Source organism: Pteropus vampyrus, unplaced genomic scaffold (assembly GCF_000151845.1).
Source record: "Pteropus vampyrus isolate Shadow unplaced genomic scaffold, Pvam_2.0 Scaffold260, whole genome shotgun sequence".
Lineage (NCBI taxonomy): Eukaryota > Metazoa > Chordata > Mammalia > Chiroptera > Pteropodidae > Pteropus > Pteropus vampyrus.
Window position 1 is genome coordinate 1,366,170 of NW_011889041.1, and position 18,675 is coordinate 1,384,844.

An 18,675-nucleotide genomic window follows, 5' to 3' on the forward strand; every position below is an offset into this window, starting at 1 on the left:
GAGAATGCTATCTTTGCTTTGCAGCTACTGATTCTATTTGTGTCTTCCAAGTTCCAGCCCTTGAGTGGAAGATTAAGACTGATTGCCCATGAATGCATGTCCTTAAAAATGCAGATAAATCATTAAATAGATAAAATTACAATCTTCTGTTAATTACTCTACTCTTGATTTTGTGGACATGAAAATATTTAGTCATGACATTTTTATCCAATTTCTATAAATGATAAAGTCATTCAGAGAGGTGTTTGTTTGGAGAAAAGAGAGACTGCAATCAGTCATTAACTTCTGTTAAGTTACATCTCAACAATAAAAGATTTCAGTGTATGTTTTTAACCACAAGAAGCTTAATCTTTGCAGAACTTTGGCAATTAGAGCACTTAGAATGCAGTTGATGCTTATATAAAAGCAATCCTGTTTCTTTTCACTATCAGCCCATTAATCACGGAATGTGAATCTTTTGATTCATTTTTTTTTTAATCTCGTATGCTTTGATGTTGCCACTTTTAAAAACCGAAATGTAAAAATAAATTAATTATCTGCTTCTGTTAGTGTAGGTAAGCTTTCAGTTGTTCTAGGCAGTGCACAGAGATGGAAAAGTTTGGAATGCATGAAGACCTGCTTCCTAGAAGCAAAAGGAAATATATTCACAGTCATCATGGTCATGTTTTGAGTGGTGAGCTGTATAAATATTGCTGAATTTTTGATGGTTTATTTTCCTTGAGGTTGGGTGCACGTATATGCAGTAAAATAATTCTTTTTAATTTTTGTAGAAAGCACTGTTGACAACCATCAGCTCAAATGAATAAGCAACCCAAAATTGATGGATTTATTTCATTTTAATGGTGTTATTCATTGGCTTACACTTAATAATCTTCAAGACAAATGTGTGTTATAAATGGCAGTGGGAGAAGAGCATATGGCCTTAAGTGTAACGTATGTATGACTGTTTGGCAAAATATAGCCTGTTGATCTTGTTAGATATATAAGGAGATATGAAAATAGCAGTCTAGGCAAGTCGTTGTGGTCTTTTTAAATACAATTTTTATAGGTAAATTGATTGATACAGGATGTGTGTTGTAAATATAGTTATATTTATTCTTAAACTCTCTTTTCCACTTCACATGAGGGAAATGGTGTCTATAATATGGTATAAAAAAGTGACTCCACTAGAGAAAAGTGTTAACCTCCTAATCTTAGTATATTTTAACACTTTTGTCATTCTATCTTCTTGACAAGTGTGGGTCTGCTTGAATGAGCTAACCCTCTTGTTTTGTTTTGTTTTTATTTGTTTTGTTCAGTAATTAAGACAGTCTTTTTTACCACCAAATAGGAATGTAATTATAGTTTTCATGGAGTCTTGCATATTTTAATCAGATAATTTTACTAGAAACGATAATAAAGATTTTTGAGGAAACTCATGGTATGTAGTAGATGTGACATGTAAATTAAGGAATGAATTAAAAGGACCAAATATTCAATACAATATGAATTTAAAAAAAACCAAGAACAGTATACTTAAATTTTTTTCCTTCTCATTTACTTGTTTGTCTTTTAAGTTTCTCAAGCCATTTACAATTGCAATAGGCTATAGCACACATATATATTAATATGGAGAAACATAATACTTAATACTGACCAAAATTATCACAGTATAAACAAGGCATGAGTATCTCCTATAAAAAGCTTATGTTTAGGGTATATATAATGTGTGTGTATATTCTTTTTCATCTGTTTTTGGAGTGTTGTTTTTGGTAGTGGGTCTGGTGGAAAAAAGGTGGGAGTATGAAGGGATCCAGCTGGCAAGTTACAATTATTTTAAAATGTGATTGTAGTCAAAGGATAACCTTGCATACAAGTATAGATATTATATAATAATTCAAATTATGAATATGATCAATTATTCATTTATAAATTTTTTCTTAGATACAAAATGGAATCAGTATTAAATAAGTGAATGTAATACAATGTTTGCTAAAATGAAGATTGAAAGGAGTGAATTCTAAAAGAATGAACAGAGTCTAGAAAATATAGTAACTTCTACAGAGTAGGGGCATCATAGAGGAGAATAAAAGTGTTGAAAGACAATCAACTTTCTTGAGTGATAATTAGGTAAAACAAACAAACAAATAAACCAAAAGATAAAACTGAATCTAAGAAAAACAAACACACTGTTGTGATGTCGAAGCCTTCAGAATTGAAATCTTGACCCTGGAATGAAATCTGTTCTCTCCCAATTTTACACTGTGGTTTCTTGGGTAAGTTATAAAAACTTATGCACATAAGGAGGATTATGTGGATCGAACAAAATATTGCCAAATAAATGAGTGTTAAATAAATGATCATGTCTTAAGTCAATGGGGAATGCAGCAAGATGATGCTGAGTAAAAAGACAGAACCTGATTTTGATCTATTCATAGTTTTTCATTTACTAGTATTTATTGTAAGACATCTTTGGATTAGGCATTGTATGGTGTGAGATGCTAATTACATATTGTCGACCAACCCAGTTCTCAAGGCTATTTGTCACTTTTTTTGAGTACTGCTGAGAAACTTTGTATGAATATACTGACAATAAACTAGTCTCTAAGTACAGAACAGTAGGATGTCATTATATAGGTGATATGGACAATGAACAAAGATTTATAATAAACTTTAGAAGACAGATATCTGTTATCGCCTAGCTGTCATCACCCAATTTCTCATTCTTAACTGAGGGATATTAATATTTAATTCTCTCTAGCATTACTCTTGGAGGTAACTGAGATTACCTTGTGAATATTTGTGAGCATCATTAGGATGCTATATAAATACAAGTTTTATTCCATTATTCCAACATGTCCCATGGAATTTACTAGTAAAATTATAATTCAAAGCAGGAGGATATAGAATTTTAAATCACTGGATAAATGTGCACTGCAACTTTATTCTGTGTGGTATATTTAATATAAATTTTTATTGAAGTCTTTGAAAATGTGCCTCCTTAAGGGGATAGGTTAAATAGCCTGGATTAGAAAACTGAAATTTTATAATAACAGCTGAAATTCTAGCTTTCCACTTTATTACACTAACATCTCACAGGGGATTCTGGAACTTTAGATTACTTTACATAATATGAATTCAAAACTCATCTGCATTATCCAGGTGCATGCTTTAGATTGGATCCTAACAAACTCACAACTCAGCTCTTATTTCTAGGACTAAAGTTTTTTTGGTCTAAATTTCAAATATAAAATTGAATGTTAATGAGAAATTAAATAATGATTGTTATCACTTAGAATTTTGAATATTAACTTTCAGAATAGTTAACATAAACTTCTGAATGGACGGTTGGTGTATATATCATAAAATAGGGAACTCCTCCAGCAGAGTCTGGGACATCGCCACCGAGTCAAACACAGGAACATTTCTGTAGCAAAGCAATAAATATTCATATAAAGTGGAATAAATAGAGACTTTGAATGACTTCAAATCAGTTAATTTCCAGTATTTTTGTCAAATGTACTTGAAGCCAAACTTTTAGTTTTTAGAGCATTTTGGATTTTGAACTTGTGAATGTGAGATTTTAGACCTTTATTAAAGTATAAATACTTCATAAATTAGGACATAGTAATACCCTATAATCAGAAGCCAGCATATGTGGTATTTAAGAACCATAGCTTGGTGGCATCAAACACTTGTACTCAAACTTTTTGGCTAGGTATTTATTCTCTATCCCTTCTCCCTTTCTTCATCTTAAAAATGAGGATAATAATAGAATCAACCTCATAGTTTGTTATGAATATACTAATATTAATAAAATGCTTAGAACAGTGCTTGGCATATAATAAGTGCTATTTAAAGCTGTTTCATAATGTTTCATATGAAACATGACTGTTTCATAATGTTATCTACTTAAATTGAAATCAGAAAGGGACAAGTTTACATAGAATTAAATTTAGTTCTCTGTAAACGAAAGTTGCAGCTAGTTTTAATATTTATAAATGCACTTTCAGTTATGAGATACCCAGTTTCTGGGTATTTTCTACCCTTATACTTTCCCTCTCAAATGGTTCAGTCAAGAAAATGTACAAATGGAGGGGAAGAAGACACATTCATAGCAGCCTGTGTAGCTACTAGCAGAAGTTTACACAGAAAATTATGGACCAAAATAGAATTCTAGAAATGAGGTTATCTTCCTTATTCAGGGAAAAGTTGATTAATAACCTTCCTGAAAATGGACTTTTCTTAGAACCAAGATAATAATATTTAAAAAACCAAAACTTCATGAGTCATGTGAGATGGTGTTAGTTTATTCAGATAGCCCAAGAGCATCATCCTTGCAAAACTCCACAGGATAAAAATGGCTCCAGATATAGCTTAATTTTTTCTCTTTGCTGGCTTAGATATCTGAGGTGGAGGTGGGGATGAGCTTTTTGCTCTCTAAACCACCTCTTACTTCTCTAGGGAAAGTACACCAGAAATTATTTTGGATGATAAAGACAAAGAATTGTGGGTTCCTGTGTCACGAGTTTCCTCTCAGAGGTGGAACCCATCTGGCACTGGGATACAGAGGACTAAAGGCCTTGGCTCCCAGTCACTCCTGGATGGTCATGACCCTCTTTGCTCCCCCTTAATCTTAACTTTTTCTCTAGTTTAGGATCCCAAGTTTTATATATTTATAGCAGTGTTGACATAATTTCAATTAATCACCAAACAATATTTTTGTATCAATTTAATTTCTGAAACTGGTAAATTTATTTATATAACATACATTTTTAAAATCTTCTTAAACAAAATTTTAGCAATGAAACATCATTGGAAACATTTAAGAATTATCATAGGCTATAATTGTAAGACATCTTGCATACAGTGTTTTGCAGTAGATTTTTTCAATCCTAAATTATTCCGGATAACAAATTTTGAGAAAACTATTAGTACTAAGAAATTTAACTCCATCAAATGATATTGCATTACTAAAAATGAGCCCTTTAGATAGGTGGTTCTTTAAGAAAGTTTTTTGTACCAGTAGATACAGACTGTATCAAATAATAAACTATCTAACAAAGCCAAATTAACAATAAGCTGGACACATACTTATTTCAATTCTTCAACATTTCTTAATATTCCTGAAGAAGAGTTCTCTGACTTTATTTGATAAGAAGGTTGCTGAAGGGGGAAAATATGTTCCCCTTTCAATTCTGAGTAAGAACAAAGATCTTTATTCTTTATGCTGTATCACACATTTAGATTGTACTAAACAATCTATAAAAATTAATAAAAGTTCACTTAAAAAAACATTTCATTTGCTGAAAGGAAAAGAGAAACTCTTCTGGGGAAGACATTTTAGAAATAGTCTTTATTCTGAAAATGAATTTATTTACTTGACATCTAAAAATGTCATAAAGACTATCTTTATGTGCCTGCAATTTCTGTTTTCCTTCCTATTTTTTTCCCTTGGCTGTGCTAAATTTCAGCATCAATTTCATCTGAAACTCTGGAGATTTTATAACATATTCCTAATTCCTGTATGAACCCTCTGTGTTCTGGTACTTGATACATACCAGCAATCGCTTTACAACCTTCACTTTTAAAAAAAAATTTGGATAGCCTTTCCATTTAGGATCCAGGAATTTGTATAAAACCACAAAGGTTATATTGCTTTTGAATTAAAAGCTGTTGGTTTGTGGAATTTCTTTCAATTGGAAATGCGTATAAGTCTGTGGTTTTAGTGTTTTCCTAGTTTTATAATATTCTGCTTGTTTTAATTTTCAAAGCTGTAGAATTTACCATTAATTTCCAAATTTTATAAAAGACTAACTTTTATCTCTCTTTTCTTTCTTACTTTCTTTCTTACTTTCTTCCTTCCTTTCCTCTTTCTTTTTCTTTTTTTTCCAGTTGAAAGAGACAAGGATTTTTCTCACCAGCGAAGACATTATAAAGAATTCCGGTTTGATCTTACTCAAATTCCTCATGGAGAAGCAGTGACAGCAGCTGAATTCCGGATATACAAGGACCGGAGCAACAATAGATTTGAAAATGAAACAATTAAGATTAGCATATATCAGATCATCAAGGAATACGCAAATAGGTATGAACTTTAAATCTAACATTCTAGCAAATAAATGTTAATTGTAATGAATCCATTGATAACACATATTGTTTGTCAATTCATGTTTTCTTTGGATGTAATGACAGTCAAGGCCAGGTGCAGACATTTTTAAGACTAACTGGAAAAGTGCCTTCTATATGTGCTTTTCAGGCCTCTTGTCTCGTTTTGTAAGTGAGAAAGCTTCCATTTTATTCTGTACACATGGAATTTGTAATTAAGGTGATTTAAATCACTTGGTGTTTTGTTAAAGAAGCACAGCTTGATTTTTTACCAGCATGAGTGTAAACTGTATGTGTTGTTATGTGTATTTTGGCGTAAGACATTGCATTTGCGACAGGGTCTAGCAGTTAATCTGTATGTAATCTGAAATGCTTAATTCAGAATAGTACAAAGATGGACAGAGAACTTGAAAAATTAAATATATAAATACCTCGGTTGATAATTACTGCAAATGAACCATCAAATAAAAAAGTAAAAAAGGGAGTTTAGCAGTGTTTTCTGACTTTTCACCCAATGAAAAAATCTTTTGGGTAACTAATACCTTTTACAGGTGATTTGAGACTTTCATTAAACAGCTCTTAACTTACATTTTTAAAAAAAACTCATTGAAATGTTATATTGAGGTGAAATTCATTTCCAGTAGCTTCCATTTATTAGATAGAGATCTTCTGTTTCATGACATACTACGTTGTTTTTTGATGAGACAATATTTGAAGACAGCTATCACATCCCCTCTAGGGCCTCTTTCTCTTCTTGTTGAATATTTCTTGTTCCTGACATTTAGATTTTTCTTGGTCATCTACAGTGGCAGACTTTTCCAATAGATGTTCCATGGAACACTAGCCCCTCACAATACTCAGTGAGAAAAAAGTAAATAAAAAGTCTGAGGTCAGATGCGTTTGAGAAGTCTACCTGTTGGACCATCCTCTAGGATATTCACAATGTACATCGTAATTAATATTAAAGTCTTAGAAAGGCTTTATACTAAAGAAACCTAGTTTTCCTCAAAATTATTTAACTGTAAATCTTTTTCTGGGGGGATCTATAATACTTAATGTCCTATGAACACTGTTTCAGAGGGACATACTTCAATAAATACTGATTTATATATGTTTAAGAGTAGTAATCCTAAAGCAGAAAAATGCTGTGTTACTTTCTCAGCTCTAATTTTTAGTAGCATTTGTCTGTAGGTGAAGTTTTTGTTTGTTTGTTTGTTTGGTTTTTGTTGTTGATTTGTTTTTTAAATCTCAATCCAGTAGTTCCATTTCTAAAATGGAGGTACTAGTTTGTTTTTTTCAGAGACAGGGCCTGGCATATTACAGTACATTGTTTTTAATACTAAATAACAGTGGCATTTTCAAACTTAAGTGACCAGAATTGAAAATAATACTCCAAATATTTTCCTATATCTGTTTTCGTACTTGGACTATGGACTCTCTAAAAAAGAGACTGTCTTAAGTAATTTTACTTATATTTTTATCCCTAGCATTATGAATTCGTTTGGTATTATATAAAGTTTTGAAATCATCAAATGGGGTACTACTTCCATTAACATATTCTAAAATGCTTGAATTATCTTTATTTTTGTTCATTCACATTATATTTTTATGCATGTTAAATTTATATTTGGTTATATAACACACCAAGTTGTTTTTCTTTGTTGTTGTTGTGCTTTTTTTTTTTTTTTTTTTACAAAAACTGTCAATATGCCAGTTCTCTATCCTCTGGAATATATTTATTGATTTTTTGACTTTGTACATAGACTTTTATAGTCATCGCAATTAAAGGTCCTTTTATTTAGGTCCATTGTTCTATCTTCTCAGGATATTTTTGAATATCATTTATCTAACTAGCTATCCCTTTGAGCTTTTTTTCAGTTCTATTTTCTAAGTATGTGAACTGTATAATTTAAGACATAATAACAATGTTGAAGATAAAGGACTAATAGAAGAGTCTACTCATAATAATTTGTAGATTTCTTTCTGGATAAGTCCATGCTGGTTTTTTATTAATAATATGTTTTGGATTATTTGTGGTTATTGATGCTTAACTTATCTGACTTTATAGTTTAGGAAATTTTTATTTTTTTAAAAAAAAGATGGGACATCTATCTTGAAAATTTGAAATTTCTCTATACCAATTTAAAAATATTACTCTCGATATTTCTGCAAGTACATCAAATGCTCTTTTAGTATTCTTGTGTATAATCTGACTAAGTCTTTATGTATTTTAACACATTTAAGTGTACTCTAAGATCTAGATATTTTCCCTAAATTATTGAAAAATGATTTCTAAAATGTGAAATATCTTTGACTGATAGTCTCTTGCTTTGCCATTCCAAATTCTATGGTGGCATAGATTGGATATTATTTTGAATGGAATATTATTTTGAAAAATTTAGTAAATTCAATTCAGTATTAATTCAGATCAACCAAATTTACATTTTAAAACTTTCATTATTAAGTACTGTGGCTGAGTTATTTTTATCCTTTAGGGTTAAGCTATGCCTGTTGTCTTGTGTGGTGTGTGTTTTTGCTAATGCGTATGGGCTTTTTTCCCCAATTATCTTTTTCAATCTCAGAAAAAGATAAACTCATACATGCAAACCCTACATTTTGATTTTACATACTGATGATCAGGCAAGAGAATCTCTGGCAAAATGCCTTCCTAGTCTTTGAAGTAGGCATTCATTCATTGCTAGAGATTCACTTATCTTCAGTATAATAACATGCAATCCTGTAACTTATCATTGTCTCTAAATCTAAGATTCACTTTTCATACTCCATTTTATCTTCCAAAGAAAAATATTTAAGGGACAGAAAATATAGAAACAACACATACGCCTCTTAGAATATTTCAGGTTTCTACATAGTGTTCCAATGTCACCATAGAACATAGTAATATATAGCTATGACAGCATGAACTTTGGAATTCCCACATGGGGAAATTTGAGTGCATCTTGGAGTTTCAGTTTATAAATCTGAAAAGAATAAAAGCAAAAACAAGTATTTCAAAACAATAAACCATGTTTCTGATTATTTGGGTGCGACTAGTACTTATCACAGTACAAAGATCATAGTTCATACTCAATAAACATATCAGTCAATATATATTCATATAGCTTAATAGGAACATCTATTTCACTAGGGTTTAGAGGATTATATCCATAGGGTAACCATAAGTAGGTGGTTATTAAAATATCAGTAGCTGTCATTTAATGACATCTACTTTTATGTAAATATGAAATAAGCAAAATGATGCTATATGCTTCTTTTACTTAATAAAAAAAATTACCTGATCCTTGAATCATATAAAAGGAATCGGTATATTTTTTAGTATAGTAATGAGATGACCACAATCCAACTTAACAGCAATATCAATGGAGCTCTCTGTGAACTAATTCCTGAAAACACAAGTTTTTGATAGTCAAACACCTCTTTAAAATACAGTTGAAGAGGTACAGGATTTGAGACTGCTTATTTATGATTTTTTATAGTAATCCAAAAATATAGAAAGATTAGACAAAGATTAATGTATAAATATCACAATATTTCTGCTTATAATCACATACATTGAGAATAATTAAAGTTTAAACAGAAGAGAAAAAGTTACACTCTATTTTCTGGAAAATGGAAATGCTATTTTAATATTGTAAGTAGAAATTGTATTTTAAAAATATTTAGTAACCTTAGAAAGTGCTCAGATTATAATGTTAATTGACCATAAACAGGAAAACTAATTACACACATTATTATATTAATTTTAAATAAATTCATGTGAAAAACAGATTGAAAGGAAGCATCACGTGCTCATTGTAGGTTTGTAGGTAATTTTAAATTTTAATTCTTTTCCCTTTCTGTATTTTATAAATTTTTATAATGAACATTATTTTTATAATCAGAAACGAGCACACTTATAGTTGAAAGAGAGAAAAGATAACAAAACAACTTTACGTTACACATGTTTTTACAAAATAGCATTCCCACTTCTCCAAGTAGAGAGGAACAAATATCAAAACAAAACAAAAACTAAAAAAACCCTAGTATTTAAAAATAAATTACTCGTGTTTTTTTTTAAGCTATGGAAAGCATTTTTTTTTCCCACAGAAAATGCAGATAATTTTTTCGTCTTTCCTTTATTCTATGGAAAAATTTCCAGCCAATTGGAAAACTTGACTTTAATTCTCTGAAAGTGAAGAGAAGTAGATTAAAAATGTTTCATTTACATATCATGTAATCACAGTTAAAACTGAAATAATTTTAATTTGAAAAAGTAATTTAAAAATCTATTATCATTATTTTTTTTTTTTTTAGTATTGATTATCTATGGTTTCATATATTTCTTAAATTAAGAATTAAAATGGAGGAAGGAGAAGAAACTAGTGCTTTGAATTAAACTCAGAAACAATCGAAATGTCAGTGCAGATTGTATTCTTTAATGCAGCGCATTTGACAATGCATACATATGTGTGTATGTTTTTTTAATCCTTGCAGTAATTTAGGCTGATGTTTTTAGACATATTTTATATTGAAGACATTGATCTATTAACCATGTAGTCTATGAATTCTTTGATAGTGTTACGTAATCAAATAAGAAAAAGACGCATTATGTCATCTCTTTTCACACTTATTTATCTTAATGAGGCTTAAAACCCTTAAAATTATATATTTTATTCCTACCATCTCCCACTTCCCTCATTTAATCCCTACCCATATTTAAATGTGTGCAATTTAAAGGAGCGTTCTGATATTTATCCAAATCTTTATTTTTCTTGGTCAAAAGTTAACACACTTTGCATCATTTCACTTATTTAATCTTTTCATAAAGGCTGACAGCCCCAAATTCTATATAGAAGGCATTGCTCTTCAGTCACACCTCATATATCTGGCGTTATTGGGAAATGAGGTTTCCACATGATTGAATTTTCCAGATAATTCACTGAGTTCGGCATGCTTTTGCTAAGCGCCTACCATGTGGCAAGCACAGGGGACAGAAGGCCTAGTAAATAAGATCTCAAAAGCTCATAGCCTGAGGGCTGGGGGCTGCGGTGGGCCTGCCGCACACAGACTTTAATAACTATAATACAATGTGCTAAGTACTATGATGTAAGTATGCACTAAGTGTTGTGGAAACACAAATGAAGGGAAAATTAATTCTTTATGGGGGAGGGTGAGGGATCTTATGGGAAACCATACAGAGGGGTTCACCGTTGAGTTGGGTCTTTCGAGATGAGTAAGAACTTTCTATAGCAAGAGAGAGAGAGAGAGAGAGAGAGAATATTCCTAAGCATTAAAATGTTTAAATGTATAAAAAAATTAAACAATGCAAATAAAATTATCAATGCCAGTAATACTACTACTAAGAATAGCAGCCAGGACTTATCCATTTAACGGGGCACTCACCATGTGTCTGGCACTGTGCTAAGTGCTTTACTTGAATTAATTTTTTCACAAATATATGTATTTATATATTCCCCAAAGAAATTCTGCTATGTGTAATTCAACTTTTTCCTAACGTTCTGCTATGAATATAAATTTCTGTACTCCATTGTAAAAACATTTTAAGCTAGCCTGCTTGATGTCATTAGCCACCTTCACTACTTGGATATATTTAGTTAAGCTGTCATCATTCCAGTTCACAGTCAGCTTCGTATTTACATCATCTCCCCGCTCCTGCTTCTCTAAGTTTTGTGATTCTTCTGTGGACATACTTCAGAATGGACATAGACAATTTCTACTCAGGAAAATTTCATGGGCTCTTGAGAGTAGTGTAGTGGAGCAGGACACTCGAATGGTCGATGACGTTTTCTCCAAGTATACAGAACAGTACATAAGCGCAGCTTGCATTTCCTCAGTGTGCTGAGATCATGCTCTACTTCAGTGGTTGTCAACTGGGGCGATTTGACCCCCAGGAGACATTAGCAACGTCCTGAGACATATTAAGTTGTCTGTCACAATTGGTGAGGGGCAGGAGATAGACTGTTATTAGCATCTAGTCGATAGAAATGCTGAGTAGTGGAGGGTGCTACTAAACCTTCTGCAATGAACAGGATAGTGCCTTCACCCAATAACAAATAATCTGATCTAAAATGTCCATTGTGCTTAGGTTGACAAATCCTGCTTGATTTGAGGATTTAAGTTATGAACTTAAAAATGTGAATAATATGTTATACAGTCAGTTTTCTTTGAGTATTTCATATTTTGGGTCATAAGAGTCACAGCATGGAAGAGCTGTTAGAAACTTGAATAGGCTACAGTGCTCACTTGTTACTTGTTACGGGATATTAAAAGTAGTTGGACTATCTGTAATAGTCTCACTTCTTTGTTTCTTGTTGAATGTCTGTGTGTGTATGTGTGTGTATGTCCAGTAGCACATGTTTAGTTTTTTCTGCAGGGTAACAATATGGGATGATGTAATGCCAGGAAACTTGTTAAACATTAACAATATCTTGGAAATTTAAAAAAAAAATCTGCAGAGAAAAGTGATTGAATTTTCATAGTGGGAATTCAACTCGCTTTTTCATTTTTGCTATGCTTTGTCATTCAATTCTTTCTAATATTAACATTTTACCTATTTGCATCTGTACCTTTTATATGTTAACACAGTATTAACTCAGATGGTCTGAAAATTGATGCTCTGTGAGAATTTTATTATTTCACATTTGTTTTGAGAGAAAAAACAATTACCATTTGAAAATATCAATCAGCTAACAAAGTCAGATTCTAACACTTTCAAGCTAAACCTGCTCATGAGAAAAACTTTTAATGTTATACACACCAGAGAATATTATTTATTAATTTGTGGTCATTTGTTAATATGTTCTGTGCGAGAGCTATAATTGGGTTCCTTAAATGGCCTGGTGGTGTTTATGTTGAATGCCAGAGAGAATAGTATGCTTTCTCCTTGGGTGGCTATTATTACATTTTTATTAGAGTTAATAAACTATTCAAAGATAAAAAGAGATGGAAGAAGGTGAAAGAATTATAATAGTATACGTTTTGGGAATAATGGAGAGTCACTGTGTAAGGCTCATTCCTAATGAAGGGAGTGATATTGCAACTTTTTCTCTAAAATTTATTCCTGTATCTTCCACACAGTTTCTCAAAGTTTTTTTATTTTTGGTGAGGCTCACTTGTTCTCTCTCTGTCTTTCTCTCTCTCTCCCCCCCCCCATATAACCCATATAATATATATTGTATATTGTAAATACATATATATTATATATGTATATAATATGTATTATATATATGCATACACACATATGCATGTATACATATAATTGAAACTATATCAATCTAAATACTATCATTATCTTTTATCGTTTATTATATAAATAATTTTAATTCCTTTTGATGTTTCAAACTTAATCATTTTCCTCTAATTGAATTTAGAGATAAAGTTTTATTATGAATCATATGTATCAATAAATGTTACTAAAGTTAAAGAAAATGAAGTCCTGTATTCAAAACTTATAAATATAGGTTATTAAAGACCTTTAGCCATAATAATTGCATAAATTACTTCTGACTTTAATTATGCCATCAAGCATACTGCATACAATTTATATACACACTTATATACCATAATATGTTTTGGTGAGAAAATTGCAATAATAGTAATTTGCATAGCATTTTTATTTGTGTATCCTCTTATTCCTGCAATAGATTGATGAGGTAGATATTATTTTAATCTTCATTTAAAGAAGTAACAAGCTCAGAAAAGTGACTCAAAGAACATAAGGCTAAGAATAGCAAGTTGAAATTAAATGGGTACCAACTCCAGAGATAACTATAAAGGTATACTTCTATAGAGACTTTTTAAGGATCTGTGAATCTTATTTCTTCTGCTCAAGCAATAAGATACCAATGACAATATTTAGAAACAAGCAAGAGAATTTATTTGCCACAAGTCTGTGAGGTAGTATCCTTGATAAAACAGATTTCAGAAAAAGATGAATGAGGGTTTCTTATGAGGACTCATCCAATGCGTGTTAGTTTATCCAATTCCCCTTTCTAAATAGTGATTTCATTTATAAAGAAGTTTTATATGTTAACTCTGAGGACAGTGTTAAAGAGAGGTGACTAAGCATATGCTTATTTTGGCAGATTTACAGTGTTATCTGTGCACATTTCTTCTGTGTTGAAAGAGTGTAAGATGTTCTATCTTCTAAATATGAATTTAATTGTGTCCTATAAATAACTTCAAGTTTCTTGCATTAACTAAAAATCCTTCTACTTGATTCTGTTTTTTTCTATTGCCCTAAATTCCACATTATTTCTCTTCTCCATATCTTAACCAAGCTCGCTGACATAAAACTTTGCTTTAAATTCATTACTTTTTTATATTACATTCATCCCACAACCCACTGCAATTTGATTCCCATAACTTCACCCTACTGATCATCCACTAACAGCCTCCTTGCTACAGAATTTTATGGACACTTTTCATTCTTCCCATTCTCAGTATTTGATATTGCTGACCACCTCCTATTTAATGTGTGAAATATTCCAACTAGGGGAGTGTATTAGTTTCCTAGGGCCATTACAAGTTACCCAAAACTTGGATGGCTTAATATAATAGAAATTTATTCTCTCACAGTTCTGCAGTCTGGACGTCCAAAATCAAGGTGTTTGTATGGGCATACTCCCTCCAGTCTTCTAGGGGAGAATTCTTTTTTTGGCCTCTTTCATTTTCTGGTAGCTACAGATGTTCCTTGGCTTGTGTCAACATAATTCCCATCCTTGCTTTGTCTTCATATGGCCATCTCACCATTGTCTTTCTATCTGTGTCTTCTCCTCGTTATAAGGACAGCAGTCATATTGGATTACAGCCCACCCTAAAGACCTCATCTTAACTTGATTACAACTACAAAGACCCTATTTCCAAATAAGATAACACATGCCAGGGATTAGCATTTTAGGTTATCTTTTTAGGAGGACACAATTCAACACATACCATGGAGAATGTCAGTTAGTGTTTGATAAAAAAAAAAAAAAAATTGAGCCATCATGAGTGAAAAGGAATAAGAGATTTGTTACAGTGATTTGACTTGCTGCAATTATGGGACCCAGTTAAACAGTTTATGGAAGGCTGCTGTTTTGCATCTGGTGATGGTGTCAAAGTTCATAGCACATGTAGCTGAGGAAAAAAAAAAAGTAGATGTAGAGTAAGAGAGAACAGGCGAACTAGAACCTGCAAGGATAAGCTGGAACTCCAGGGACAACTTGAAACCCATGTTCATCTCTCAGAGCCTCCAACAGTAATGATGTGGGTGACCTGCAGGGAAAGCTGGTGCACTTCACCATGTGCTCCATATGCCTCTTGCTCAGGATGTGGGGAAGCTGAAGGAGATGATCTGGCAGGAGAAACTGTGGGCCAGGATTTGGAGAAGGTAATGGAGTGGAGATCAGTGGAAGCTGGAAAGGCTTCAGGCCCAATTGTTCCCCACCACAAGGCGAACTAGCAGATCAGCAACAATATATGTGAGCAGCATTGAGGCCTGGCACTTTGGCAATCTTCCATGCATAAACTTGGCTGCTGCTTCACTTCTACTTCTGCATAAATTTCTCATATGGACAATGTTAACACAGAACTAAGCAGGGAAGAGAAGATTCTGAGATTTTGAGTTTTAGTTTAACTAGTTTGACAAAGTTTAAAGCTACAACAGTCCACTCTTGTCAACTTGGCACCATCGTATACCTTTTATAACCATTCATACTTTCCAAAATATAATAAATTAATTCTTCTGCTCTTTTATCTATTTTAGGATATTGTTCATTTCTAAGTCATACTCTTTAATATCCTATAACTTTAATACTGAAATATGAAGTTAGCTACTATCAAACTTGGTAAGCAGATGGAGAAGGGAAGAAAAAGAAATGATTAGCATATATATTAATATCAAAATTGGGAAGAATTACTCATAACTATTATAATCCACATTTCTGTAACTGGTCACATGGTTGTAGTTGATATTTATAACTACCTTCTCCCACTATGCAATACATATCCTCTTTGTTTTGTTTTTAGCAAGCACCATGGCTGGTCACTCTCCCTACATAGTGAGGTAAAGCAAAAATTTATTCTTGATATATCTGGGCCATTAACAGCATACCTGTATTGAGCTTAGTTTTTAATTGACTTCTCTCATATGACATAGGATTACTAAGAGGTGATTCAAGTGATCTCTTGTATTTCAGACATACTCCTCTTTTCCCATATTGTTGTAACACATCATCTTCAAGTCCATTTATGTTATTTAAAAAATAGCATTTTTGAATCTGTGAATGATGCTGTTGCTGGAATTACTATGCTATCAAAAGCACCAGTACCCATGTCTTTTTTTGTTGTTGTTGTTTTTTCAGGCTTTTTTAGATGAACACATTTATATCTTCAATGCAACTCTGATTCTATGTTTATATAAGTAATTTTTAAAGAGTGAGTTCCAAAGAACCGATAATTGGATTTTTGAGACAACACTCCCAGGAATAATTACTAAACTTCCTTGTATCTCTTTCTCTACCTCCTCTTTATCCTCTCCTCCCCTTCACCATTCTGCTCCTTGCTATATCTTGCTCCTCCTTTTTGCTTTTCTTGTAACCAATTCTAACATTTATAAGCATCCGAAAACAACACTGATTGAGGTCATTCGATGGTAACATGCCTGCCCAAATAATTATTTCCCAAACTTCAAAGGTCAAACCATTTTATTATGACAGACCATTTAAAGATTCAATTGTAATATGCCTCTCATCCATATAGATATTCAGATTATATTATATTTGGTCTCCACAAAACATTCTAAGGAAGGGATTATCATATTATTTTGTATTCATGGGGAAACTGAGGCTGAGGAATTCCTTAATTGTTCGACTTCTCTCTCATCCCCAAATCCTTATTTCATTACAGTACACTAATATTCACATAAAGATGATATAATTTAAGTTTTAGGTCTTTCATTGTCATATTCTAAGATATGTAGCCTCAATTTTCTCATTCTACCACTCTGTATTTTCAAATAAATTGTAAAATTGATGATAACTCAAATTTTGCTAAAATTTGGCTCATGCCATTCAGTCCTTAGCGAAGTATCTACCCTTCTGATATTCTGAAACTCCCAAGGCTTGTGTGCAAAACCCTTTCCTCTCTTAGTAACATAAAAAGCACCATTGCAAATCATTATCTACAAGCCTATCAATTTCCCATAACTAGACATGTTTAAACCTTTGGTCATGTATTTGTACATTTACACAGATACTTATTATTTTTTACCTTTGACTAACTATATTTAATATATCTATATACTTCATATCCAATAAGTCTATCTGTACACTGAAAATACTTTATCTGTTAAATAAGACTATTTAACTACTACAAGATGACTTCATTTAACTGTATAAGAGATTATTATGCCGATCTATATCACCATCAAGACAAATGTTCAAATTCTACCTGAAAAAGAAAACTACAAGTTTTAGTAAATATGAATAATTATCAATATACATTTACTTTTATGTATTTGTTTTAGAAATATTTCAATGTTGGTAATTGCTATAATGTCAATAAATCACTGCAGTGATTTCCTAGCTACCAAATTCTTCCTCATAGATGTGCCCACATGACCTTGGATCCAGAGAACTGAATAAGGAGATTCTGTGGAATGTGAAGAAGCTGCAGGCCCAGCTTCTGCTCCACACTAATAAGGTGAACCAGCAGATTTTCACAGTACACCTAAGCTGCAATAATGCTTGATCATACCACAGTCTTCCTAGCATAAATATGGGTACTGCTTTACTTCCACTTTCCAAATATTATACAAATTTCTTTTGCGGCCAACTCTAATCTAAAAACATACATAGCTGCAGCTTAGCTAAATTGTTATAGTGTAAAACTATTACAAGGAGTCAAGAACTGTTAGATTGAGTGAACAAATGAATGGATGGATGGATACATTTGTAAAATGTCTCAGGTCACTCCTCGGCTCCATTTCTACCCATTGTATTTGAGGCTAGTGGCCTCAAACGTTTTTAGTATTCCAATCCAAAAAATCAATGATCTTTCAGTATTAGGAGAAGAGTTAAAGTACAGTTTGGAACTAAAGGGAGCTGCCATGATTATAATAGAAAGTGTCCTAAAATAAAATATGGAAACTTGAGTTCTGGTCCTCCAATAGGTTGGGTGACCATGAGAAATAATTTGATTTCTCTCAATTTTCTCATCAATAAAGTAATAATTTGGCTAAGTCCTTTATATCCCACTGAGTTCTAGTATTCTGTGACTTATTTTGATCACTTTCAGAGGTAGAATTCTAGACTAGCTGACATTCACATCAGACATTTTTTATTACAATTTTTCCTTTAGTTTTATAATGAGGATATTTCATTTATTTAGTTATCAGCTGTATGGACAGTAGATAAAGCTAACAATTCAAACACCCAAAACTACATATATAGTGCGCTACTATGTACACTGGCATATCGTATATGCCTGATTATAAGGAGAACACACAATCTTGATATGATTATATAAAAATGTTATCTGTTTTACCCAAGTAAAAGATTAAAATTTACAGGAAGAAATTGAATATAT

At 32.0% G+C, this 18,675-nt stretch overlaps 1 protein-coding gene across 4 annotated transcripts in view; it reads left to right on the forward strand.

The window, feature by feature from the left end:
* The window catches only part of BMP5 (bone morphogenetic protein 5), a 113,355-nt gene that overhangs the window by 49,668 nt on the left and 45,012 nt on the right, over nucleotides 1-18,675 (forward strand). For all 4 annotated transcript variants that reach the window (XM_011375012.2, XM_011375014.2, XM_023520362.1 and 1 more), the window contains one exon: nucleotides 5,875-6,067. In XM_011375012.2, the coding sequence (XP_011373314.1) occupies nucleotides 5,875-6,067 (193 nt within the window). The remainder of the gene's footprint in view (nucleotides 1-5,874; nucleotides 6,068-18,675) is intronic.